General features: G+C 36.0%; 1 protein-coding gene across 4 annotated transcripts in view; it reads right to left on the bottom strand.

Moving 5' to 3' along the window:
* Positions 1 to 12767, bottom strand: part of usp34 (ubiquitin specific peptidase 34) — a 290233-nt gene that overhangs the window by 150874 nt on the left and 126592 nt on the right. For all 4 annotated transcript variants that reach the window (XM_080200367.1, XM_080200368.1, XM_080200369.1 and 1 more), the window contains exons 19-25: positions 11964 to 12059; positions 10223 to 10305; positions 8277 to 8431; positions 7757 to 7870; positions 5155 to 5254; positions 3551 to 3710; positions 1084 to 1210 (exon numbers count right to left, since the gene is read on the bottom strand). In XM_080200367.1, coding sequence (XP_080056493.1) covers positions 1084 to 1210; positions 3551 to 3710; positions 5155 to 5254; positions 7757 to 7870; positions 8277 to 8431; positions 10223 to 10305; positions 11964 to 12059 — 835 coding nt within the window. The remainder of the gene's footprint in view (positions 1 to 1083; positions 1211 to 3550; positions 3711 to 5154; positions 5255 to 7756; positions 7871 to 8276; positions 8432 to 10222; positions 10306 to 11963; positions 12060 to 12767) is intronic.

Genomic DNA, 12767 nt, shown 5'->3' with positions numbered 1-12767 from the left:
AAATAAGTTGTGAAGTGGACATAAAGAGTCAGTTCAAAGGGATATAATCAGGGTTAAGTGAGGAAGCAAAGATCTGGCAAAGGGAACATAATGTGGGAAAATGTAAAATTGTCCATTTTAACGAGAAGGAAACAAAGCATTGAAAGGATGTTTCCTCTTATGGAGGATCTAGAACTGCTTAAGAATAAGGGGTCGCTCATTTACAACAGAGATGAGAAGAGTTTTTTCTCTCAGAGTGTCATGAATCTTTGGAACTCTTCCCCAAAAGGCAGTGGAAGTAGAGTCTAAGCAAGGGGTGAAAGGTTATTGGGGATGAGCAGGAAGGTGTACTTGAGATTACAGTCAGATCAGCCATGATCTTGCCGAATTAGCAGAGCAGGCTCGAGTGGCCGACTCCTGCTCTAATTAGCACGTGCATTTGTTCATATTCTTCCTGTTCATTCTCCTTCTTACAAACCAATTCTGTTTTACTTCAAGAAAGTAGAGATGTAAATCGACGGTTTAATTTTTTTTGAAGTTTTATTTATTAGTGTCACTAGTTGGCTTATATTAACACTGTAATGAAGTTACTGTGAAAATCCCCAAGTCGCCACATTCCAGCACCTGTTCAGGTACACTGAGGAGAATTTAAGATGGCCAATGCACCTAACCAGCACATCTTTCAGACTGTGGGAGGAAACCCATGCAGACGCGGGACAGCACGCAGATTCCACACAATGATCCAAGCTGGAAACTTGAGTTTATCAAGATTATTATAATTCATTGAAGCAAGGTTTTGCTATCTACGAAAACGTCAAGACTAGATTTACTTGAACTTTTTCATCACTCTGATACTTTGCCAATTTGGTTTATAACTGTTTTCTCTTAACAGGTGTTGGCTGACTTGATTTGCATTAACAGTATGTTCTGTTATTAGCTCCCATTTACATTGCTTTAATATTAATTAATTCTGCAATTTCTATTATTTATATTCCATTAAAAGTAACAAACTCACAAATGTGCTAATTTATTGCATTATCAAATGCAGATAGAAGAAAGCAAGAATGAAACATTCTTAGCAGAATTTCACGCAAGTTTAATTACCTTATCAGGCAGCCCAGCTGGTTGACAAACAATTCGTAATGGTAAAGACTGCTTGTCACTAAGCGCTTTTAAATGACTGCTAATACCTGTACCCTCGATCTGCCATTGTCGCAAATGGTATGCAAACCTAAGGAAACAATGCAAACCAAAACTACCATCAACAAACATCATATATTGTGCCCTTAATTTAGAAGTGTTGAAAATCTTGGATAAGTATTTTCCTTTACTCTGTTCAGAACACAAAATAACCAAGTTGAAAATTATCATTCTGTAGATGTAATAAGGCAAATGTTGATAAGGTTGACAACCAACTAATTGAATAAAGTATCTGATGCCAATGAAATTTATCAGCTCCAATTTTTCAGTAAACTACTGCCAAATTATTACATGACTAACATCCCTATTGTCTTCTGACTTAGTCAATTCAACATTAGTAAAATTCAGAGCCTAGAAGTTTAACAGGCCTCTATGCCACAGTATGTATACACCACAGGAAAACATTTAAATGCAGGAAATTGCAATTGTGCCCCGAGTGCTGTAATTACTGCTAATGCTGCAAGTCATAGTGGTGAAAAGGAATCAGCCAAGATCATCAGTCTGATTTGGTGTCCAGTGAAGTCTAGTGCATTATGTGGGACAGTAAAACCAAGATTTGGTGAATAATAATTCTTCCTCGTCAAAAAACATGGTTATACAACAGGTGAGGTGAGTCAAGGAGCATGAATAGTCCAATGTTCCACCATGTTGTGATCAAATCATAATCATACTCCACGCAAATACATATCTATACAAAGCAAAAAAAACAAATGCTTTCAGAGGCTAAACAGTAAATAATTTGGGCATTTGCTACACAGTCTAGTTGCATATATTACAACTGGAATCAAAGTGATTGGAGTCAGAGGTTTACAGCGTGGAAACAGGCCCTTCACCCCAACTTATCCATGCTGTCTAGTTTGTTCCATTAAGCTAGTCCCAACTGCCCGCATTTGGCCCATATCCCTCTTTACCAATCTTACCCATGTAACTGTCTAAATGCTTTTTAAAGGACAAAATAGTACTTGCTTCTACTACCACCTCTAGCAACTCATTCCAGACACTCACTGCCTGTGTGAAAATAATTGCTCCCTGGACCCTTTATTAATCTCTTCTACTCTACTTTATATCCTGAATTCCTCTGCAAAACTCGCTCCTCACTTGCCTCGCAAAGAGTCTGAGGTGATAAGCAGTTTCATCATTCTACTTACTTACTTAATTGCTGTTTAACATTTAATGTGGGAGCTGTATTTTTATTCATTTATGAACTTGTGGAAACCTCAGCTGGACCAACAGACCATCCCTAATTGCCCCTGAAGGGCAAATTAAGAGTCAACCACATTGCAAAGTCACATGCAGGCCAGACCAGCTAAGGATGGCAACATTTCCTTCCCTGAAGAACATTAGTGAACTAAAAGGATTTTTACAACAGAAAATGGTCTCGTGGTCATCATTAGACTTTTAATTCCAGGTTTCTTATTGGATTCCGACTTCACCATCTGTCATGGTGGGATAGATGTTTGCACCGAATTTTTGTGCGACTGGAGACTTTTCAGATAATTATGTTTATAGGAGCTCTTTACGAGAACGATGCAAAATAAATCCTAATGCCCTATTTTTCTTCTGCTTCAAGACTTTATTCAATTTTTCCCTTAAAAGCAATGTTGTCTACCTCACTACAGCAAAGCATTCCAACATTTTTCTCAGATTTACCTGAACCACCACTTGAATGAGGATCAAGCTGCAACTCCCCACAAGAGAAAACATTCCCTATCCCAATCCATTTGAATTTTTAAATCTTCTCTTAGGATACTACTTTCACTTTCTGTGGGCACTGGTAGTATTGTCATGCTTATTTCAGCGCAAGGCTACTCCACTGTAGGATGGGATGATGGTGTCAACATCAGAAACTAAAACTATACTATTTTCAACAATGGAACCAATTTCTAGAACTGACTCAAGATGAAATTCCTGTCCGGGATTCTTCAGCAGTAGAAGTTCTGTAGCTTTGGTCTCTGCTTCTGCACTGGAGAATGACTTGAATGGAAAGATGTCTTACTTGGGTGTCAACCTACTTCACACAAACCAAAGAATCAAGGTGGTGAGAATACAGGATAAAAGGGGTTGCAAACCAATATTGCATCACAAGCTGCATTGTTGGGTATCTACACCACAGGAATGGCAACAGTACAAGTTGATAACTCACCGTTATCTCCTCAAGGGCAATTAGGGGTGGGCAACAAAGATTGGTCTAGCCAGCAATCCCAAAAATGAATTTAAAAAAATTTATTAATCTGAAAGAAGAAACTCTCTTGATTTTGTCCTAAGTACAAGAGCTAAATGTGATTGACTAACATAGCCTGCAGCAATTTATAAATAGGGTTAAATAGCAAAGTGAACATACATGGCCTTTAGGAAATGAACAAATACTTACCTCCTTCTAAATGCTTCTAAATGTGTTTTCAGCATCAAGAGTCCCCTTTCTATGATAGTAAGGCTGGACTGAGGTTCTTTATCAAGATTTTCAGAGGCCATCATAAGGCTCTCCATACATTTACTGATAAATTCTTGCTCCTTCTCCAAGCCAGTTTTGCCTGCAAACATTGGCATTTTAAAATAAAATAGATAGACCAGACAGAGTTCCCAATTCAAATTCACATATTCAGCTCTTAATTTTATGAAATCCTCTGTTTAAATGATAGCAAGCCTTTTGGCAACTTGGGAAATAGAAAACTAAAAGTTGGCTTGGGCAAAGGAGTTCTCAGGCCTACAGGCTAACGAGCTGGGAGATGGAAAACTGAGGTATTGTAATGCTACCATAGGCAATGGGGCTTTTATTAATATGACAAGTTTATAGAGGCTCCATTTTCTACTACCAATTTGGGTATTTTCCTTAACTATGCTTCCATTAGTAAGGTGGGCATTGGAATTGATAATGGAAAATTTTACATGGATGACAAAAACATGGCAACTGGAAGAAGGGTGTTGTGGATAGAAAGAGCAATCACAAGATTTTTGATACATCAGTTTATCTCCCGTACCCATTTCATAAAATAAGTTGAAGGGTATCTTATTCTTGTTTTTGTGTCACTAGGTGAGATCTTAAAATATTCAAGAAAATAAAGAAATAAATATAAGAAGATGACAGCCTTTCCCCTGCTTTGCAGATATTGGAAAGTATAATCGTATGAAATTAATGCTGATCTTCTTCTAATGGTCAAAAACAGAAAGTGCTGTCTTCAAAATTCAGGGTTTTTTGGAAAAATGAACTTTTACAAAAAAAAAATGCTCCTGTTCATTTCTGTCCCACTCCTCTGTCAAATTTCAGGGTGTCTCTCTCCCAACAGGACAGACAGGCTACAATAAGTGTGGAACATTTTTCCCTTCACACATGCAACCTATTTTTAAGTTTTTAAAAACTTTAAGTTTTAGAAATGCTTTCCCCAGTTTTCCTCTAAATAATTGGCAGTTGTTAGGAACTAAGAAAGCTGACTTCACAGCATTGATAAACTTATAAATTTCAGTACACATCAAACATGTACAAGTTAAATTCAGCTCACAGCTCTGGTCAAAAACATTAATTCCATGCCAGACTTTTGGGAAAGGTTAAGACAAGTTAAAAGCTTTCATGAAGACTTAAAGATAAATTATGAAATTTAATAATAATAATAATATGGCAGGTGAAAATAAAAATCATCTGGGAGAATTGTTGGAATCCAGTAACTAAATTATGTAAACAGATTGAAAGAGTTTACATGGGCATGTTCCAGCGTAATGTGGACATTAGAATTTATGAAAAATTGGTCAAGACTACACCAAAAATTTAACAGCAAGTTAAGCAGCATAAGCAAAAATAATAGCATCTACAAGCGACATGACACCATTCATTGCAGTTTCCTCTTTTCCCTACTTCATGCCAAAGACCAAACATGTAGTTTTCAAATGTTGTACTGCCCAATTAATTATTTTTAAAATAATTCTATAATTCAGAAAATTAAATAGTATCTAGAACGATTATAACTAAAACAAGTTACTTGCCGTTAATATAATAGGAATTGATGTACTGGATAGCTGCTCGGCTGACATCAGCTGTTTGAGCCCTTAGTGCAATGCCCCAGAGTTGATCCATTCCACAAAGCTGTATGAAAGAAAGGAACTTTTTTTATATTTATGTAAAGGAAAGTACTAACTTGTATCAAATTTCATCTGGTTTAGAAGCAGGAGTGTTCATAACCTCTTTAGTGATTTCACTGTTCACGTTAAGTCTTGCAGGAGTTGAAAAATATTAATAAATAACAGCTTTAGTGAAATTATCCTTTTGCATTGTCATGAAAAAAAAGGAACGGAAACACGTTCATGCCTATAATCATCGTGTTCGTCCAATCAACAAGAAAGCAAAAGCAACCTCAGATGGAAGACTGACATATACAAGTTCAGTTTACTATAACAACTTAAGAAATAACAGTAGGTATAAGTTACAAGGCCATTCAAGCCTGCTCCGTTATTCAACAAGATAATGGCTGATCTGATCTTGACTTCAACTCCACTTACCTGCCAGTTTCCCATAAGAGTAGTAAAGACTTGTATCATTACCTGGGGAAAAAAATTGCAGGGCTATAGGGAAAAGGCATGAGATTGGTCCCGGCTGAATTGTTTCTGTATGGCACCAGCATGGAAAATAAGTCGAATAGTCTGCTTGATGAGTTTATCTTGTCACTCCTCATTCTTCCTTGCAAACGTATCATTTCACACTTTACTACGTTGAGTTTCACCTGTTGTACATCTGCCCTTTTTAACCAGTCTTTACCCACTTTTGACAAAGGGTCATCTGGACTAGAAATGTCAGCTCTTTTCTCTCCTTACATGTGCTGCCAGGCCTGCTGAGATTTTCCACTGTTTACTCTTTTGGTGCCCTTTTTGCCAGTCCATCTGCATTCTCCTCATGACAGGTCACCTTGATCTGAAGTATCAACTCTGTTTCTCTCCAAAGGTGCTCCCTCCCTGACCTGCTGAGCATTTCCAGCTTTTTAAAATTTTATTATATTCTCAAGTCTGTTACTATCCTCCTTATTACTTACTACATTTGAGTTTCATTACAGCTCCAAACTTGAAAACATGCCCTTTACACCCAGGTTCAGGTTGTTAATACCGATCAAAAAGAGCAGTGGTGCTAATTTAGACCTCCGCCAGATTGAAAAGCAACTGTTCACCACTACTCTTTATCTGTCTTAACATCACTTCATTAAAAGTTGGTTTGATGTAATAGAAAGGTCTGAAGTTATTGGATCACCTATAATTCTGGTTTTTCAAATAATCTTCAGGTCATAATCATATTGTCCTCACAAAACAGTCAAATTTAGACTCCATACACAAAGTGGGTGGTTGCGTTTAGTTTGAAAGCATCATGAATGAGGAAGCAACAATGGCACCTTTCTATCAGCTGCTACATGGACCGCCAACAGCTTTGTGAGGCAGAGGTCTAACAGGTATAGCAGGTCAATGAACTCAAAAAAAAAAGTATCAGTATCATAACTATAGCATTATATGGTTTTATGCAAAATATTTTTAAAAAGCTAGATTCCCTGTTTAGCAGGTTGGGCACCACCCATGTTATGAACCAAGCAGAAGAGGAAGATTTTGCCTTTAATTTGCAGTGATTGTTAATTAGGGTCAGGGCAGCAGCTTCAGGACTACGACTAATCCTGCATCCCAAAGCTAGAAAGGAATGTTAAGGGAGAAAATTGATTATGATTCCCTTTTCTTGCTTCTTTCCAGTGGCCTCTGCTGGAAAAAGCATACATAAGGAGGTCAGGTCGAAAAAATGCCTATTTGCTGGGGCCTTTGACAACATATTATTTTGTAGATGAAGTCTCAAAGAATTGTCAAAGGAATTTATCAAATGTGATAAAATGTGGAATGAAGGAATCTATTACATCTATACATCCTTGTGACTTAAACGTTCTTGGGTCTTAAACAATAACACTTATGGGAATTGTTCACCTTAGCCTTTACGTAAATTGCCTTCAACTGTCTCTCAAGAGGCTGTAGAACCACAAACTCAACTGATGTTGGTTTAAAAATTGGTTAGTGACAATTAATATGTATTTTACCAAGTGTTGGAGATATTTTAGATAATGGTTTTCAATAAATATATACCAACTGAATACCAATTTGAAGTGAAAACTTGTTCTGGATTTGCTGCATGATTTTCTTGATCATGCAAAATAGCTCTTGCCAACAAACCGTTAAGAAGCAAATCTACTAGAAAAGATTGAAAATTCCAATCAAGATGCTTAAAATCATCTGAAATGCTTTTGGTTTTCAAAAGAAAAAGTAGTCCAAGTTTCCTATGGTGAGCTTGCATACTGGAAATTCAATTGGTACTGCAGTGAAAACTAAAAACTTGCAAACAACCCAAAAGCATCACAAGTCAACATTTCCCACAGCTTCCAGCCAGAGCTGTCCTATGACAATTTCTCAAGTAATATTTATAATGCACAGTTTGAGGCAACAACGTAAAGTCCTCTGAAAAGGGATTGTAGGAAGTGACATCGTTATTCAAATGACTTTGCTCAATCCTTACTGGGCTTACACTAACTTTGCACAGAAATCTCTTGTGTAATTTTCATTATTCTCTCACCTCGGAGCTGGAACCACCATCATAAGCACTGGTTGCAAGCCGGGCCAAATTGCATAAATGCTGGAATAGATTTAAACCAGTCATGCTGATAGTTTCTGGTTTTAACTGCGGCATCTGAAGTACACAATGCACAATTTGACAAAATGAGAAAACAATTGAAATTCATATCTATTCAAAGCTATGATGGGATATAGCAAAAATGTTACAAAATACAAAGCACATTGGCTATTTACTCTTGATTGACACTTCATTCATTACATACGCACACCAATATGCATGAAAAGCTTGCAGTCACCTCCTACGTTGTTTTGCTTTACAAATTAAAAATTCTAATTTATTTATTAAATTCTTAATTAAGCTAGCACTTTTTCTGCGTTCCCTTTAGCAAGATTTGTCTATCCTCCAAACTGTAAGAAGGTGAAATGTTTGAGCCAATAAACTTTACACTACTGCTGTTCACAGGCAAAATAAAAACTATGACAGCAAAACCTAAGGATATAAATGGCAAAGTGTCACTAACCTTTTCTAAAAAAAGATGCTTGTATGTTTCCATGCCCATAGCATGCTGGTCTTTACTGCGAACCTGATTTAAGAACCAGTGCAATGCATCATCATAACATTCAGGGTCCTCCACAAGACAATGCCACAAAATGTCAACCTGGTCAAGACTCAATCCTAAGTGAAATATTAATAATAAGTTAAAGCTGGGCTCTAGGCATGGAGAATAGAAAAATACTTAAAAGTACAAATTTTAAATCCAGGCTTTCAAGATAAATGCAAGTTGAATAGGTTTGGACTGTCATGCAATCAGATAATGAATTATTGCAAAGTGGTGCACCACTTAGATGGTTCATCACATTCCAAAATGGGTACTAATATAATAGCAATAAACAGTGTCTTTAGAGGGTCCAGCGTTCAATGCACATATTGATAATTAAAAATCATACATCACGTGCTTTAACAAGCAACAAAGAAATAGCACTCTGAAATGAAATAAAAGATAAAGTAGTCAACTTGCTTCAGAATCTATTTATACTTTTTAATATCCTTAACATGCTGGAAGTATGAAATGTTCCAACTTTTATACCCTGTAGCCACATAAAGTACTTTCTAATCAAAAACAGATGCAACATAAAGTTCCTTCAACCCTGTTCACAATTGTATTGCAATACTGCATTGTATAATTGTATAATTTTTATTCCTCAAATCACTCATTCTTCTACAGTAGTCTCTGAAGATGCAAGTTGGTAAGCACCAAACTCTGGCTCAATTAGTGCTGTGACAAAGAGTTCCTTAAAACGAATGCAACTACTAGATGCAGATTCATGCCCAGCAGTAGTTTTGTGAGCAACTGGTTCCTTTTTTGGAATTAACTATTTGCAGTAGATAAAAATGTCAGTTTGACTTTCCAAGATAAATGAGGCATAACCTGGGATCAAATTTTCTATGTGATTTGAGGTCAAATTTATAACATGCACTCACCCTACACAAAGCTGACTCTCTAGAATACTAGCAAAGACAGGGAGTTTAAATATCTCCATCATGTTTGTGTTAAACAAGATTCAAATGCAATACATTTCATTTGTCACTTAATTACTCAACTCTGCATATTTCATGGCTATGTTCACAACTATATTTTCAGGACCCACACTTCTTATTGGAAGCGAAAAGTAGACTGCAACAAAACCAGGTGTAAGATTCTATGTAATTAAAGAATACAATGCATTAAAAGGATCAGATCTTCAAACCCTAAACAGCTCACTTTCAACAAATTCAAGAATCAAGCTTTATTCAACGAACATAGAATCAACAGAACTATGATATTCTTTTCCTCATGAAATTAGCACAAATTATGCAAAGCTAGCACAGGAGGATCCTTTTACACAAATGTATGTCCAATGCTGTCAAATATTAACAACAATTTATTTTCAACAATTTGTACAAAATAAATAACTGGGCAATTTTATCAATCAATAGTTATCAGGACTGGTTCTAGGTCTACTCTTGCAGTTGGATCCTCAGCCAGCTCAAGGGATCTGCTCTAAAATTCTCCATCTTTGTGAAACATTAAGTAGCAAAACCATTAGGCTATGACAAATCGGATATCATATCTATTATGTAGGAATCCGAAATCTGTCACTTCCTGTTTTGCTTCTAAACCTCACTGTAAAGCTGGCATACACCCAGACATTCTCAAGCTGTTGTAAATTTACCTCTTAAATACTGCAAATTCCCAATCTCCTCAAAGGCTAAGTTTTGGTTAACTAACAAAACATATATTACACCCCTTTAGCTCCATGTTCCCATCATCTTGGCTGTAATGAGTTTACTCAGTGATGCATTCCAGAGCCCTTGGGTCTATGCTGGCTCAGTGTTACACCATTTAATGCATTGCCAATAAGTCAGAAAGAACTTTTCTTAAAGAAATATAGTAATTATTAAAGTAGCAGAATAAAAAAAACTTACTAAAATGGTCTGGAGATCCTAGAGTTGAAAAAACACACGTCAGAAACTGCAGGCGAACCTGCACCTCTGCGCCATGGCTGTACCTATATTAAAATAATCAGATGTAGAATTATTTTTGGGAGATTAGTAAGAAAATGCTGATTTCTTTTTTATAAGCCATATTGCTATTCTTAAGGTTTTCATATATTCCAAGAGGAATGCAGATCTACAAGAATGCAAACATGCACTTGAGTATATTTGAGTATTACATTAGATACAGTGGAAGTTTCACAAGATTTTAGTTATTACTTATTCAGACACAGTCAGGCTTCAGGGGTGAACAATGCATAATTAAGGAAAACATCACCAGCTTCTTTTCAGGCATTTTGGCTAACATCTATATTGAAATTCAATTCAGGGGCTTTCATCTGGTTGGAAAAAATCAGTCTTTAAAATCATAATCAGAGTTTTGAGAGAAATGGGAAGGGGAAGGGACATTAAATATTATGCTCATTTATTTATAATGGTTACCAAGAGGCAAAGATGGCTAAAGTGGGGCAGTGTGGTCAAGTCTGACAACACTAGTTTGTAGTTTTGAGACATTTGCATAAAAGTGCAGTGTTTCTGACTGGTTCTCGGAAGTCTATATGCCCATCTAAAAACGTGCCAGTAACTTACATTTTTAAACCAACTCAAGTGGTAATTGTGGCAATAATTAGGCTTGGACTGCTTTAAAAAATGTTAAGTTCTGGAAATTAAAAATTCTCAGATGTGGATGAGGAAAGACACTGCCTCTACTCCACAATACTTCTTTGATTTTCAGTATACATAGTTCAAATTCAAGGAAGGTAAGTGAGCAGTATGATGATCTATATTACATATATAATTATTCAAATATAGACCCCATTTTCACAAACTGAATATAGACTTTATCTGTAGAAGTTTAAAATTTGTTCTTTAACTTTTCTTCACATCATTTTGAAAAACCAAATGAGATTTCATTTTGGACTTAAAAAGAAGTATTTCATTATCTATTCTTGCATCCTGGAACCTCCACACAGGGACTGTTCTCAGGCTACAGGGTATAAATTTCTAACAAGGGCCATCAATCCAAAGCCAAGTGAAATGACACTCTCATCCATGGAGTATCATTCATTTAATTTCAAAGATGAATAGAGCAGAGAGGCTGGACAGCCTTATGATAAAAAGGCCTTGACCACTCACTGAAAATTTGGCAGAGATAGTCATACAATTTGAACACTTAAGTGGAATTTAACATACTCTGCTACTGAAGGTGTGACAAACATGTCCTTACAATTCCTGAAAACATGGCAAAACTATATACATATATATATTTCTCTTGTGAGTACAAGTCTCCCATTTCCTCTAACTAATTTAACCAGAGTGGCCAAACAAAATTGTGCATAAACTTTAACTTAAATAATTCAAAAGGTGGAACAGTCTGAACACTATTTTCATTCTCTCCCAATATTCCTTTAGCATTTTGATATATCTTTCATTTAAGCTTATTTCCAAATTCATTTTGCATTTGATGACTGGAATTTTCAAGTACAAAGTTCACAATACCAATGTGTAAAGTTGATCTCTGAAGAAAATGAAATGCACAATGACAGCGTATGATGCTTTTGGAATATCTACAGTCTATAATGTCACTTTTGTGTTTCTAACATAGAATAAAATAGATGCTTAAATCGGCACTAAAAATCAAAAAGGCTTTAAGGTATTAGTTGGATATACTTACAACAGATGTTTATGCACTCCCTCTCTCACTGCTTGAATGTAGTGTATCAAATTGTCAAAGAAAAGTTTCATCATGTTTAGTTCCTTTTCTGCCCACCTGTACATAATTTTAAAAATAATCAATTTACAAATAGATATTTCATATTATGGTGCATATATAATCCACAACAGAGTTTTGATTTTTTTTAAAATCACATTTCTGCAGCAGTCATAGAATCTCAGTGCAGAAGAGGCCCTTTAGCCATTGAGTCTGCACTGACATGTGAGAAATACTTGATCTACCTACTTAATCCCATTTCCAGCACTTGGTACATCATAACATTCAATGTTATGGGCCAAGTGCTCATTCAGGTACATTTTAAAGGATGTGAGGCAATCCAGCTCTACCACCCAACAGGGTAACAGTTGCCCCATTACAATATTACACTACTGAAGCAAATCACTCATGACAATTTGAGGGAAAATGGTTACACATTCTACCAATAGCAATAATTAATATGATAAATACACCTACAAAGCCTGCACCTCACACTTTATGAAACTTGTCTAAAGTATAGGCAACTTTGCTCTTCTGTCCTTTAAATTACTCAATTCCATTTACTTTCCTTGTATTTTTCTAATTTGTACATTAATAAAATGCATTTCTTCTCATCTGAGCCCGATCACTTTTTTTTAAGGTCACAATGCTCGACTCCAGCTGCTATGTACAAAATCAGCAGCAATTTGTCATAGCATACATATCCATCATATTTTACTAAAACACTATTTCATTACATATCAGAAATTTTATTTAATGATTTAACAG

The sequence above is a fragment of the Carcharhinus amblyrhynchos genome, chromosome 12, assembly GCF_965287045.1.
Source record: "Carcharhinus amblyrhynchos chromosome 12, sCarAmb.v2.hapA, whole genome shotgun sequence".
NCBI classification, from domain to species: Eukaryota; Metazoa; Chordata; class Chondrichthyes; order Carcharhiniformes; family Carcharhinidae; genus Carcharhinus; species Carcharhinus amblyrhynchos.
Note: the sequence above shows the minus strand (reverse complement) of the source record. Positions and strands in the feature narration are given on the sequence as shown.